The sequence below is a fragment of the Loxodonta africana genome, chromosome 2, assembly GCF_030014295.1.
Source record: "Loxodonta africana isolate mLoxAfr1 chromosome 2, mLoxAfr1.hap2, whole genome shotgun sequence".
In the NCBI taxonomy this organism is placed as follows: Eukaryota; Metazoa; Chordata; class Mammalia; order Proboscidea; family Elephantidae; genus Loxodonta; species Loxodonta africana.
The window spans coordinates 37039390-37052804 of NC_087343.1; the positions used below are offsets into that span (position 1 = coordinate 37039390).

The following is a 13415-nucleotide window of genomic DNA, read 5'->3' on the forward strand; positions in this document are numbered from 1 at the left end:
TTTAAAACTCGTTTAAGGTCTGCTTTCATTGAAAATACATCATCAGTCTCTACTGCAGCATTTTGATTCAAGAGCCAATCTCATCTCTTTCCGATGAACATACGCTAGTGAGATGAGCAATGTCGGGCAGGGGATAGAATGGATAGTTGAGCTCTGTGGTAGGCCTGGGAATAAGAGATAAGTAGAATGGCGTTAAGTTTGAGGAACTCCCAGACAAGCAAGGGAGACAGATAAAGTTAGATATATTCTGCTGTGGGAAAAATAGAGAAAGGAGGGACAGTGGGAACACCGTCTAAGGTGATTCAGGAAGTCTTGGAGAAGGAGAAGGAGCTCAAGCTCAAGCTTTGCCCAGGGAAGTAGTTCCTAGTCATGGAAGAAGAGTGGCCTAGGCAGAGGTGAGTCCCAGGGTTACAAATTTTTAACGCACTGGACTGCTAACCAAAAGGTTGGAAGTTTGAGTCTACCCTGAGGCACCTTGGAAGAAAGGCTTGGCAGTCTGCTTTCCAAAAAATCAGGCGTTGAAAGTCCTATGGAGCACAATTTTGCTCTAACACACATGGAGCTGCCTTGAGTCAGAATCGACTCAACAGCGCTTGGACTAGGCAGAGGGTACTGCTGGTGGAGGCAGCGGGGCACAGGGAGCCTTGTGTGTTTGGAGATCAGTATGGCTTGAATAGAAGGTGTGGGGTGGAGGGGAGAATGGAAGGAGATGAGTTTGGAGACCTAGGCAGAAGCCAGATATTCAGAATGCTGGCCCAGAGCAAAGGGGTTTGGACTGTATCCTGAAAGCAACAGGGGGAAGGCACCGAAGGGTTAACGTTCAGGAGGCTGGTGTTGTCTGTAAAAGCACTGATCTAAGAAACACAGCTTCTTCGAGGAAAAACAAATGGTCTGGGTTTAAATTGGGTCCATACCCATGGCATTTGAGGCAGCCTTGCAAGCCTGGAAATGCAGAAGGCATATTTTCATGTAGTCTGTGGATGGGCTGTACATAGCCACCACAGCCTGACTCTGCCTCAGCCTTGACCTTTCCCTCGGCCAGAACTGTGTTGTGCCCTGGGATAATCCGTGGGCCTTTATGTCCCCGTAGGAGAGCTCTGCAGAGGACATCCTCAGGTTAACATCCAAGAGTTTGCCAGATCTGACCAGCTCGGTGGAGGATGTGTCCTCTTGGACCGACAATGAAGACCAGGAGCCAGATGGGGAAGAGGAGGAAGGAACCGGCTCATCTTCTGTCCAGGGAGCAGTAAGTGTGCCTCTGGGCCTCTCAGGCTGTCCTGAAGACATGGGTGCCAGGATCAGAGGAGAAATGCTTGAGATGGGATGATAGAGATGTGGGTGGAATGGTACCTAGAAGGTGAGGCCCCTGGGAGAACCAAGCCTGGTCCAGTGCTGCTGTATCAGGAGGCAAGAGAGGGGCAGCCAGTACAAGACTTTACAGTCCACCAAGGGTCTGCTCTGCTGTGACTTATAAAAGAGCTGATCTACTAGGGAAATGAAAGAAAGAAAGAGGAAGAGAGGGAGAGAGGAAGGTGGGATACATTCTGGTCATACATTCACAATCCAGAACTCTTTGAGTTATAATTTTTTAAAATTGAACCGGTTCCATTAAAGAAACCTGGTATTGACTTTTAATCAACTAAACCTCGAAAGCTTTTTATTTCACAGATGGCAGTGATTAAACCTGCTGCCAAATTCCGCTCTGCCATTGACTGTTGCTACACCTGTAAGTCATGGTGGGCTCCAAGCACTTAGGTTGAGCAAACGTACCACAAATACTAAGGATCTGCCATGAGTACCCTTATTGTTTATTTTTCATTATTTATTTTACAATAAATGGTAACGAGACTTTCTGTTCAATAAGTTTTTTTTATGCTTAGAATAAAACCATATGGTGCATGTCAAGTTTGAGGAGTAGAGGAAGGAAAAGAGCAGGAATGGTGAAATTCCAGGTGTTTGCATTAATTTCCATCCATCTCAGTGGGTCTGGCTTTAGTGATGACGCACCCTCACCATCACCCCCACCACCACCACATCCAGGACTGAAGACTAAAGCTTGGTCTCAGAAATACCTAAGTTTAGCCCATCCTACCCACTCCCCCATGCCAGCTGTGGTCCTGGTCCCCCACTGGCCATTCTTCCTTAAGTCTCCTCTCCAGGCCATCTTCTGCTCTGCAAGGACAGTAATATTTTAATTGAGAATCGGGCCATGTCACTTAACTGTTTAAAATCAGTAAGTGGCTCTCAATCATCCTGAAGTTAAAATCCCAGCTCCTTAATATGGAGTTGGGGTTTAAACCTTAACTAGATTTTAATTTTAACATGGGCTGCCTTCTCTCTTGGAATATGCTCCCAATGGCCCTATATACACACACACACACCCACATGTGTGCATACACAGTCTCTCTGTCAGCCCCCCACACACAGACACACTCTGCTCCCATCAGCCCCCCATACACAGGCTCCGCTCCTAACAGCCCCCCATACACACACTCTGCTCCTAACAGCCCCCCATACACACACTCTGCTCTTAACAGCCCCCCACACACATGCTCCACTCCTATCAGCACCCCCACACACAAACACACTCTGTTCCTAACAGCCCCCCCCACACACAGACACTCCGCTCCTATCAGCTGTCCCCCCCTACCCCCACACACACGTACTGTCTCTCCCCTCCTAACACCCTGAGCAGCGCTCCACACAAACATGCTCTGGGACTATTTGTGCCTTTGCTTCTGCTGTTCCTTCTACCTCGTACATCCTCTCTGCTTCTTTGCTGGGCAAGATCCTTGTCAGCCAGCCCAAACATCACCCGTCTCCTACAAATAAACCTTTCCCTGGTCCCCTAGAGTTACATGGTCTGTGCTTTGCCCTTGAGTAGCTCTGTGTATATATTTTTGTGATCGCACTCACCACCTTGCTTTCATAATTTATCTGTTTACATAATTTATTTATTCTGTCTTCTTCATTAGATGTAAGCATTTCAAGGGCAGGGACTATGATGCCTTAAGCACCTCTCTATCCCTAGGACGTGGTATAATGCCTAGAATATAATGGGGTGCTGAAGGGCAGGAAGGAGGGTCTCTCCTGTGACTTCGTGTCATTCCTTGAACACTTCCCATCCTTCCCTTAAAGTTCATGTGGTTCTCTGACGTTCCTGAGGCCCAAGCTGGGTCCCTGAGTCTCTGGCTCTCCTGCCTCACTCCTCTTGCATCGCACCTGTGTGGGGCAGTTCTACTCTATCCTAGAAGGTCGCTGAGTCAGAATCGACTTGACAGCAACAGGTTTTTTTTTTTTTTTTACCCTAAAGATTTGCCATTCAAACCCTCCCAGTGGCACCACAGAAGAAAGGCCTGGCAATCTGCTTGCATAGAGATTATAGCCAAGAAAGCCCTATGGAGCAGTTCTACTCTGTAACATATGGAGTGGCCATGAATTGGAATAGACTCAACAACAACAAGTTTGGTTTGGGGGTTTTCTCAAGTGTAAACAATTACAGTTCATCTGAAAAATAAGATTTTTCAGGAAAAAAAAAATAAGAAGTCCATGCTCTGGCCTTCAGTGAGAGTGAATAAAAAACGAACAGGAAGAGTTTCAGTGGAACAGGGCATGAAAGGGGTGATACCTCCTCAGCGATTGGGAGCCTGACTCCCTTTGTATATTTTTAACAAAGACCAAAAAAATAAAAACGGAAGTAATGGTTGTCTTTGCCAAATCTGCAATTGTTGAAGCTCGGCCAGGAAGAGCTTGTTTAGCACATCCATCAGGAGATCTGTATCTGGCTTCCTTTGGTATCAAGGGAGTCAGTTCTAACATTTTTTAAATCACCAGTTTGGGACAATCTCAGAAAAGTTCTGGGGCATTCAGGTTTGAGAAGGAGTGGTTAAAGGACCTCGCCTCTCACAAGGCAAGAAGAGCAAAGCTGGACCTTATGATTCTGTAAGTCTGAGATCGGTGGTTGATGATTTATTCTTTGGTATGAGAACCCCAATCACAGTGTTGTGGGAAAAAAAATGAGATTTTCCAGGAGAAAGAATAAACATCGTTGGAGTAAGCTATTGATCCTCATGTGGAAAGGAGAGGACCTCTTGTGTTTTACTGGGATTGAGTAATGGAAGAAGCATGGCTCTGAATGTTTCGAAAGGTGCCTGCTTATGACAGCTTTTTTTTTTTTTTTTTCATTATTAGCAGCTTTTACTGCAGACCTGGTGGCACAGTGGCTAAAGTGCTCGGGTGCTAACCAAAAGGTTGGTGATTCAAACCCACCAGCCGCTCCACGGGAAAAAGATGTGGCAGTCTGCTTCCATAAAGACCATAGCCTCGGAAACCCCACGGGGCCGTTCTACTCTGTCCTATATGGTTGCTATGAGTCGGAATCAACTCAACGGCGGTGGGTTTGGTTTTTTTTTTAGCTTTTTACTGCAGCATCCGAAAGTATCATTTCTAGTTGATTCAGCCTGCCCTGGGTTAGAAACTGTCTCTTGTTTGGGGAATGAATTAGGTTTTTCTGGCCAATTAAACTTACAGCCTAATGCAAAGAACAGTGAGCACCAAGAGCGTACAGGTATGATTGTTTTTAAAATGGGAAAATTCTAGTGTCTGCTTTGAAATCAGATCTTTACAGAATGAAACTTTTAACGCAGAGGGACACCAGTACTTGCTCCCTGAGGTTTTGTAAGGGAAGTGAAGGTTCTTTCTCTAAAGCCGTGAGGGTAGGGTGTTAAGCCTGGAGAGCTCAGGCTGCTGGTATGGATGGTAGTGGGCTGTGTCAGGGAGCCTTGTTGCCTCAGGGTCCCTCTGAGCACAGGACAATCTCAGTGACTGCTTATAGACCTCTATACTCAGCTCCCTGGGTTAGGAGTATCTTCCCTTCTCCCCATGCTTCCACTTATCCGACCTCAAGACTCTCTTCTTCTAACAAGTCTTCTCACATACACGTATCCTATATGCTTGGGCCCCAGTATGTAATGCACCTTGTATTTTCCTTTCCTGGAGCCTTGGTGGCATAGTGGTTAAGAGCTCGGCTGCTAACCAAAAGGTTGGCAGTTCAAATCCACCAGCTGCTCCTTGGAAACCCTGTGGGGCAGGTCTACTCTGTCCTAAAGTGTCGCTATGAATCAGAATCGACTCGATGGCAGTGGGTTTGGTTTTTTGGTTTTGCTGGTACACATGGTTAATGAACTCTGCCACAAACTAAAAGGTTGGAAGTTCGAGTCCACCTAGAGACACCTTGGCATAAAGGCCTGGTGAGAGAGAGAGAGATTGAGCCGTTTTAAGGAAATGGTTCATACAGTTTTGGGGCTGGCAAGTCCCGAGTTCATAGGTCAGGCAGCAACAGGCTGGAGACCTCTGTTGGCTGACGGTATTGTGGAGGACCTCATGGGATTATGGGGGGCCAACAAGTTCAAGAAGAGTACAAGGTCGAGAAAGGGAGCAAGAGCGAGCTTTGCCAGAACATCTATTTGTATTCTGGAGGCAGACCAGACCTCGAAGGAAACTCCCCTTTTAACTGGATTGATCATATCAGATCACATCACAGAAAGTTGTTGGGTTACATCATGCCACGGCATGTCATGTCACATGTCATCAACCAGCCCAATGTCTGCAAAACCACTGAGAATCATATCCTAGCCAAGATGACACACCAGGTGATGCTGAAGCTTACCCAGGTTTAAGAAGCAAACCTTGGAAGCTAGTAGCTGTTGAAGAAAGCAGTAGGTTCCCAACACACCCTTTGTTTGCCATATGGCGGTTTCTGTGATACGAAGCAAGGTAGCAGGGCTCCTAAGAGCCTGGTGGCTGGGAGCTGGCTAAAACCCAGAGGCCTGTCTTTGCATGGCTTTGGGATAAGGGGAGGTTTTAAGCCCTCAGCTGCCCGCCTCCTTTCAGCAGTTTAGGGCCAGTGAGCGAGGCCATGTGTTTGCGGTGCGTGGAAACTGGGGAACCCAGATCCTCCAGCTGGTGCGGTTCCCTCACAGCACAAGCTTGCTCGTCACCCTGGTTCCTCTCGCCTTCCCAGATGCCGGTTTCTGGTACATAGACTGAAGCTGTCAGTGCAGAAACTATATTCTTCCCTGGCCCCAGCCCGAGGCAGCTAGCGACACTCCCTGACCCACAGTGCCCTGCCTTTTATGCTTTTCTCTCCACTGCCCCAAACCGTGAGCTGCCCTCCCCTTCCCCTCAGTCCCACGCTTCCCAAGTAGGTCTCAGCTCACTCAGATGTTCCTTAAGCAACACGTCAGCTGGCACTGGACATTGATAAGAGGTGGCGTGAAAATGCAGTGTAGGATGTAAAACTGGCAGGGTGGAATAAGACAGAGAAAGCTGCAATTAGTGCTGGTCTAAAAAAACAAGATTTTAAATTGGGGGTGGTTTTTGTTTGGTTTGGCTTCACTTTTAAGGAGATGAAGCAATTATTTAAATAGATGGGGTAGGGGAAAGAAGATAAGAATAATTATTTGGCCTGGATGAATGGCCTAGAAAACTGCTAAAATTTGAATTAGATTCTCATGGCACATTTTCAGGGCCCTGTTCCAACTAGCTACCTGGCTCTGTGCTGCATTTTCACCCAAGCAGTTTACAGTTTTTAAGGAACCAAGCAAGTCAAGTGATTTGCACGGAAAAGTAAATATTGTACCAAGCAAGTCAAGTGATTTGCACGGAAAAGTAAATATTGTATACCTTAGGCGCATAACGCAGAGATCTCCAGAGTGGGTGTGCACACCAGGGAGGGACTGGGGAGCAAGAGGGTTCCTTTGGTGTGGGAGGAAATTGTTAGAACTTGTGTATATTTATCTTATTTTAGATTGCTTTGTGTTTTACAGTGTATGCATTAGCATAGTCGCATCTGTTCATAGTTTGTAAATATACGCTGGGGTGCTTGGTGGTAACCCTTTGTCATTAAGACAATTGTGACTCATGGTAACCCATGTGTTACATAATAGAACTGCTCCATAGGGTTTTCTTGGCTGTAATCTTTACAGAAGTAGGTTGCCAGGCCTTTGTTCCATGGCATCATTGATTGAGTTTGAACCGCCAGCCCTTTAGGTTAATACCGAGAGCAAACCATTTGCGTCACCCAGGGGCCTGGTTGGTGGCTACACAATCTAAAAAGTCTGACATAACAGCATTGTCATTAAGTTCATCTAAAGAAACCCCCCTTAACGTGCAGTCAACTTTATTATTGCCTTTCGGGTTTGAAAAATTCCTTCAAATGTCAATGAAAATAAAATATGGATTACTAGCGCATGTAATAAAGTTTCCTTGCCCTCAAGTTTATTTCTTTTATGACAATCATACTGGAAAAGTTATTAAAGTATTGAATTTATTTCTTCAGGTAAGTTGCTTCCTGTTTTTGCATATTTCATTACAGTATCCAAGTATGCCTTTTGACCCTGCCTCCTCTTACGGATTTCCCTCTTAAATATACGCCTATTTTTTTAAATTTAGTTTTACACATCCTTTGTGGATTTGAGTCTGCGGGCTGCACATTGAAATGGAAAGTAGCCTATATTAAGACCTGAAGGAAGGTGGCAGTTCAGAAATGAAACAGAAATTAGAATATCTTCAACCGTAGCCAAAACGATGGCAATTGCACAGAGCAAAAGACTAGATAATGTGACTCAGCTTCGTTCATGAGCTTTGCTAAGCCTTGTAAAAAAAAAAAAAAAGCCTTGTAGGTGGCAGAAATCCTTGAGATGTATGTTGGTGTTTTTTTGGACTGTAAATGGAGATTATGCTGATACACACATCCAGATTCTTGCTTTCCTGAGAGAAACAGGATGTGTCCGCTTAGTTTCAATTCCAGTTATTATGTTGGTTTTTAGGCAAATGATGAAATGACCTTTGACATTGCATAGGTGAGTTAGACAAATGGGCATTCAGTGTTGGAAGAAGACCCAGCTCATGTGAAGACTTGGGAGTTTGGGCGGTGTGTTTCTCTTGTGGTTGTTATTGTTAGCTGCCAGTGAGCTAGCCCCAAATCATGGTGACCTGAATGCGCAGCGAATGGAACCAAATGCTATGTGGTCCTGTTCCATCCCCATGATCATTTTCTCTTTGTACACATCTTATGCAGCGTGTAGTAAGAGCATGGGAAATAAAAACAAAGCCAAATGTAAGAGGTCAGAAGTTTCCCTGTGGAATCCAGGAGAAATTTCACAAATAAATAGAGCTATTCAAAATGACTAGAATTCTCCCCACCCCTGCCCCCTATTGTTACTGTTTGCTTGCCCAGCTTTTTATTTGTTGTTTGTTTGCTTGTTTTTGCTTGCCTGGCTTTTTCCATGAGTGCTGATTTAGCTCAGCAAATGAAATTTGCGGAAAATGAGAGGCATGGATCTCCCTTCTGGTTCTTGTTCTTAATCCTTCACTTGAAATATTCTTTATTCCCCTCCTTGACTCTCCAGATTCTGAAGCCTCTCAGCCCTCATTCCTCAAGGAGACTTTACTAATGACTCCAGGCTTCACTTATCTCCCCTCTGTCTACCAATTTCATTTGTCTCTTTGTCACATTTTAGCACTTAAAATCAGAAAGATAGCCCCTGATTTATAAATGGGTAGGTATTTTCAAAAATTTGTTGGTAAAACTGTATTGTTTGGGTGTTTCCCTCTAGAAACAATGTTGTTTTTCCATCATATCGATTCCAACTCATGGAGACCCCATGTGTTACAGAGTAGAGCTGTGCTCCATAGGTTTCTCTTGGCTGCGATTTTTATGAAAGCAGATCACCAGCCATTTCTTCCACAGGGTCGCACGGTGGGTTTGAACTGCCAACCTTTGGGTTAGCTAATCGCAAAACACTTATATCACCAAGGCTCCTTAGAAACAAATATATTTACCCTATGAATCCTTGAATCCTTGTGGAATTATCTTTTGAGATAGTGGTGGCAAAAGATGGCCCACATGCCACCCCCTCCCCTAGTTCAACTCCTAGAGCAGACATCTCTAATCATTCCTACTGAATCCAGATATAGTCTCAGAGGTCTTATTACAGGTCCCTGCAGATGCTCAAAATCAGTTCATAATATGAGTCAACATTGTACTGCGGCTGGCTTAACATCCCCGTCAACATGCTGAGCACTGTGCTGAGTGCTTTAGGGAAACAAAGGCGTGATGGATACAGTCTTTCTTCCTCTCTTACAAAGTTTGTTATATTCCATATTGAACTCTACTTATCTATATACTTTTCAAATGCCCCTTTTCTGTATAACAGCTCCATGGGACCCACACGGCTGTGTTGACTTTGAGGAGGGAAATCTGGTTCCTTCCAGGGACCAGCGAAGATTCAGTTGGTGGGGGGGAAGGGATATCTCTGATGGTTCCATAGGATTCCCACAGGAACAAATGGAAATTGGTGGCACTCTAGAGCAGAAAAACTAACAGATACAATGGTCCAGAAATAGAATATTTTAAGAGCTGTTCAAGGATCAACTGATAGTCTATTAAATACAAATGTTCAACTCATGCTTTTAGTTCCAGTCTAAGGAATTACGACTTATTTCACAATTAATGTGACTCCCTGGTGGTTTTTGAGTATAGTGACAGGGTCAGAGTTTGTGCTTTAAGGTTACTCAAGCAGTGGGGTAGAGGAAGAGTTGAATCAAAGAACGGCGGGATGGAGGTAGAGAGATGGTTTGGAGGTCTTTGTCACAGCCCCACTGAGACGTAGACACAGCCTGTACTGGAGGAGAGGTGGCCATGAAGAAGGAAGGGTGGGAAGCACTTTGAGTGACTGCAGGTCACTGGGAGGGAGGGATCAGGGCCAGCCTTCCAGGTGGTTGCTGGGAGCAAGGGTTCCTTAGTGGTTGAGGAAAGGATGAATAGAGTTTCCTTCCTTTTTCTCTGGGGCATGGATGACCCTAAACAAAATTTTGAGTGGGATTGGGTTTACATTTGGAACACTCCTACCCGCTACCATCCACTCCTTTTCATTGGCTAGTACCTCTTCACAGGTTTCCTGGAGCCTAGTGCCCTCACAAATGCTCTACACACGCCCACTGAGTACCTGCAGTCTCCTACCTTCTAAGGGGTTCCAAGCTCCTTTATTATAGAAACTTCTCCTTTATTCTTCTTGTGACTATTCTCTCCCTATTTCCCACCATCACCACCACCACCAACACCAACAAAATAATGATAGTAATAATAAGCAAACAAAACCCTTCCATTTCTTCTAACCAGCTAGTCCTGGGTATGTTTGCTAATAAAGCAATCTGATTAAACCAATTTAAATGGTAGCCAATAACCCTATCATACTTAGAAAAGTATGCACATTTTTAAAAGAGAATCCTTGTTATTCCAAATGAGCTTCTAATTGGTATCATTTCAAAGTGAAATTTAAAGATAAAATCACATAGCCTGAATGACAAGGATGTTTTTAGAGGAAATACCATGGTAAACCAGTAAGCTTCACCTCCTGTAGCAGCTTCCTTAAGACATCCCTACTTGTCAGTCTCTTCCCTTCAACTTGTTATATTTTCTAAAAATTGCCAAGTTTCTTCACAATGACTTTGAATAGGGATGGAGGCAGGAGAGTTGGGTAGGCCTAAGATGTGATTTATTCCTGCAGATCAGGGTTTGGTAGAATTTTTCTGTAAAGGGCTGGTTAGTAAATATCACAGGCTTTGTGGGCCATACAGTCTCTGTTGCTACTGCTGAACTCTGCCATGGTAGCACAAAAGCAAGCATGTTGTTGTTACTTGCTGTTGAGTTGGCTCCAGCTCATGGCGACCTTATGTATAATGGAACGAAAAGTTGCCCGGTTCTGTGCCATCTTCATGATCACTGATATGTTTGAGTCCATGGTTGTGTCTGTTTTGTCAATCCATCTCATGGAGGGTTTCCCTCATTTTCACTGACCCTCTACTCCAACCATGGTGCCTTTTTTTTAGAGATTATGATGATATGTCCAAAGTAAGCTAATTTTTTTTTTTTTAAGCTAGCCCAAGTCTCTCTATCCTCGCTTCTATGGAGCATTCTGGTTGTATTTCTTCTAAGAATGATTTGACCATTCATCTGGCAGCCCACAGACAATACATAAACTAACGGGCATAGCTGTGGTCCAGTGAAACTTTATGACACTTTATAAAAACTGGTGTTGGACCAAATTTGGCTCCTAGGTGGTAGTTCGTTGACCCCTAAGACAGAAATTATTCTGCTTCCTATGTGGATTCCACATAGCACATCTCAGCTTTCAAGTCATTTTCTTAAAGAAGTACATACCCTTGGAGATATATATCAGCAAATCAGCAAGAACTCAGCACCACTGCTGGAAAATAAAGAATTCAGAGTACAGCTTGTATTGGTCTGGAAAAGGCAGCAGAAGGCCTTAGGTTGCTGCTGGGAACTTAACAACAGACCAAAGTTTAATCACAACGTGACCAGTTACTCTTCATCTGAAACCTACCTAAATGGTATGCCTGGCTGAAACAATATTTTTCTGTTACAATAAACCATGTAATAACATGAGACTCCCTCTAAAAGGTATGTATAGAAAAAAGAAAGGCCCTGTGGAAATCTGGTATGATTCACTGTTATTGCTGAATTGGACTGGACTCAGCTACAGTATTAGGGTTGTTGTTAGTTGCCATCGAGAGGATTCCTACTCAAGGCAACCCCAAGCATGTCAGAGTAGGACTGCACTCATAGGGTTTTCAAAGCTGAAAAGCATTTGGAAGTAGAGCACCAGGCCAGTCTTCCAAGGCACCTTTGGTGGGTTCAAACTGCCAACCTTTTGGCTAGGAGCTGAGCTAGTAACCATTTGTACCACCCAGGGAATTCTTATCTTAGGGTATCTCTGACACTTTGTCCCTTACTTGCTTCTCTGCCAAACCTCCTGCTTACTCCTTAGGTCTCTTATACGTGCTTTCGTTTTTTGACTGCTCTCCCATGTCTGCTTTTTTTTCATGTCTTGAGATCTTCCTATAAGCACACACACATACACACACACAGCCCTCTGATTTCACCCTGGAATTGAGAATAAAGCATGTCATAGTTCTGCTGCCAGAGACATGTCCAATGCAAGTGAACCCAGCAACAAACTCCTGCTGAGAAACTCCCAAGGACCTGCCTCTAGTAGCCAGCCCATAAACCCAAAGAAGAGCTCCCCACGCCACAGTTTTCTCACCCACTGGGCATGGAAATAAGACCAGGAGGAGGGATGCCTACTTCATAGAGAGTTTCTTTATTTGCCTTGCCTCAATTTGAAAGCTCTTCCAAAGAGGGACATAAGTAGACTTTTTTTCTTATGACCCACATCCCCTGTTATTTTCCAAGAATTGAGTCACTTGAGGGCACTGTTCTCTCTTTGGGAAAGTGACACATACAAGCACACCACCAAGGGTCAGATGTGAGCTAATGATCGATTACATTCCTGAGCCCTAAAAGGTGATTTCTTTCCCTCCATTTGCTGAGGAACCAGGAGATCTATTTCTTTGTATGCATACAAATCATCCACGTAATCATCAACGAAGTACGCTAAGCCCATTCAGATTGTTTGGGGATGATGAATGGGAGGAAACAGGAAATGGACTCAGAACAAGGGCAACATTATTCCATCTGCAGAGCCGCTGCCTGAGCGTCTCTGTGGGCATCAGCTGCAGCCTCCCCCAGCCGCCTCTGATGACCTCTGTACATATGCACTCTGCGTGTCCCACAGCTTGCTAAGCTTTTCCAAGTGTTCCTCTTTAGTTCTATTGTCTTTCTCCTCACTTCTGAGTTACTCTCTGTTGGAAAGCAGTGAGTCTACTGTAGCAGTAGATTCATGTTTTAATTTCTCCATGCAGCTTGCAAACTTCTTGTTCCTTGGTGCAGATGCATTGTTGCTCTGGTTCCTCTGTTCCGTACAGTCCCTCATGCCCAGCCCTGGCCTTTCCGATGGCCGTCTGGTTCTCCTTTGGTCACTCAAACATCTGCCCCAGGGATTTGGAAAATCAGCTTCCTTTGGCAGCCTAAAAATAACCTTAGTGTGACTGAAAGGGAAATGGTCATGCTCCACCATCCTGTGGATACTGACCAGGAGGATGAGCCGACCAGGCTTCCAGGGAATTGGGAGCTTGAGTGCCTTCTGTTGCATCTGCAGATCCTTGTTTTTCAAGAGCTGGGGACCATAAAACGTGGCATAAACTGGGTGCAGCCAGTCCCCCTGAAGTTTTCTTGGGAGCAGATATGCTTGTATGATAGAAATGGGTAGAGATAAAAGCCACACTTTGTGTGGTTTGTTTGTAGGTCTTCAGGAATTAGATGAGAAAGACAGATGATGCTCAGAAGTTAAACAGTATATTAGTCACAGTGTCTTCCAAGCGATCAAATAAATGCTTTGAACGCCACTTATATGACATTTTTAAGTACTAGACTTTTAGCTTGGGCCAACGGCCTATCTGGTGGGTAATGATGATCTCCCCACCCCTAGAAG

At 44.7% G+C, this 13415-nt stretch overlaps 1 protein-coding gene across 1 annotated transcript in view; it reads left to right on the forward strand.

Annotated features, from left to right (window-relative positions):
* Positions 1-13415, forward strand: part of PDZD2 (PDZ domain containing 2) — an 89161-nt gene that overhangs the window by 21122 nt on the left and 54624 nt on the right. Inside the window, exon 4 of the mRNA XM_064271018.1 lies at positions 1091-1246. Coding sequence (XP_064127088.1) covers positions 1091-1246 — 156 coding nt within the window. The remainder of the gene's footprint in view (positions 1-1090; positions 1247-13415) is intronic.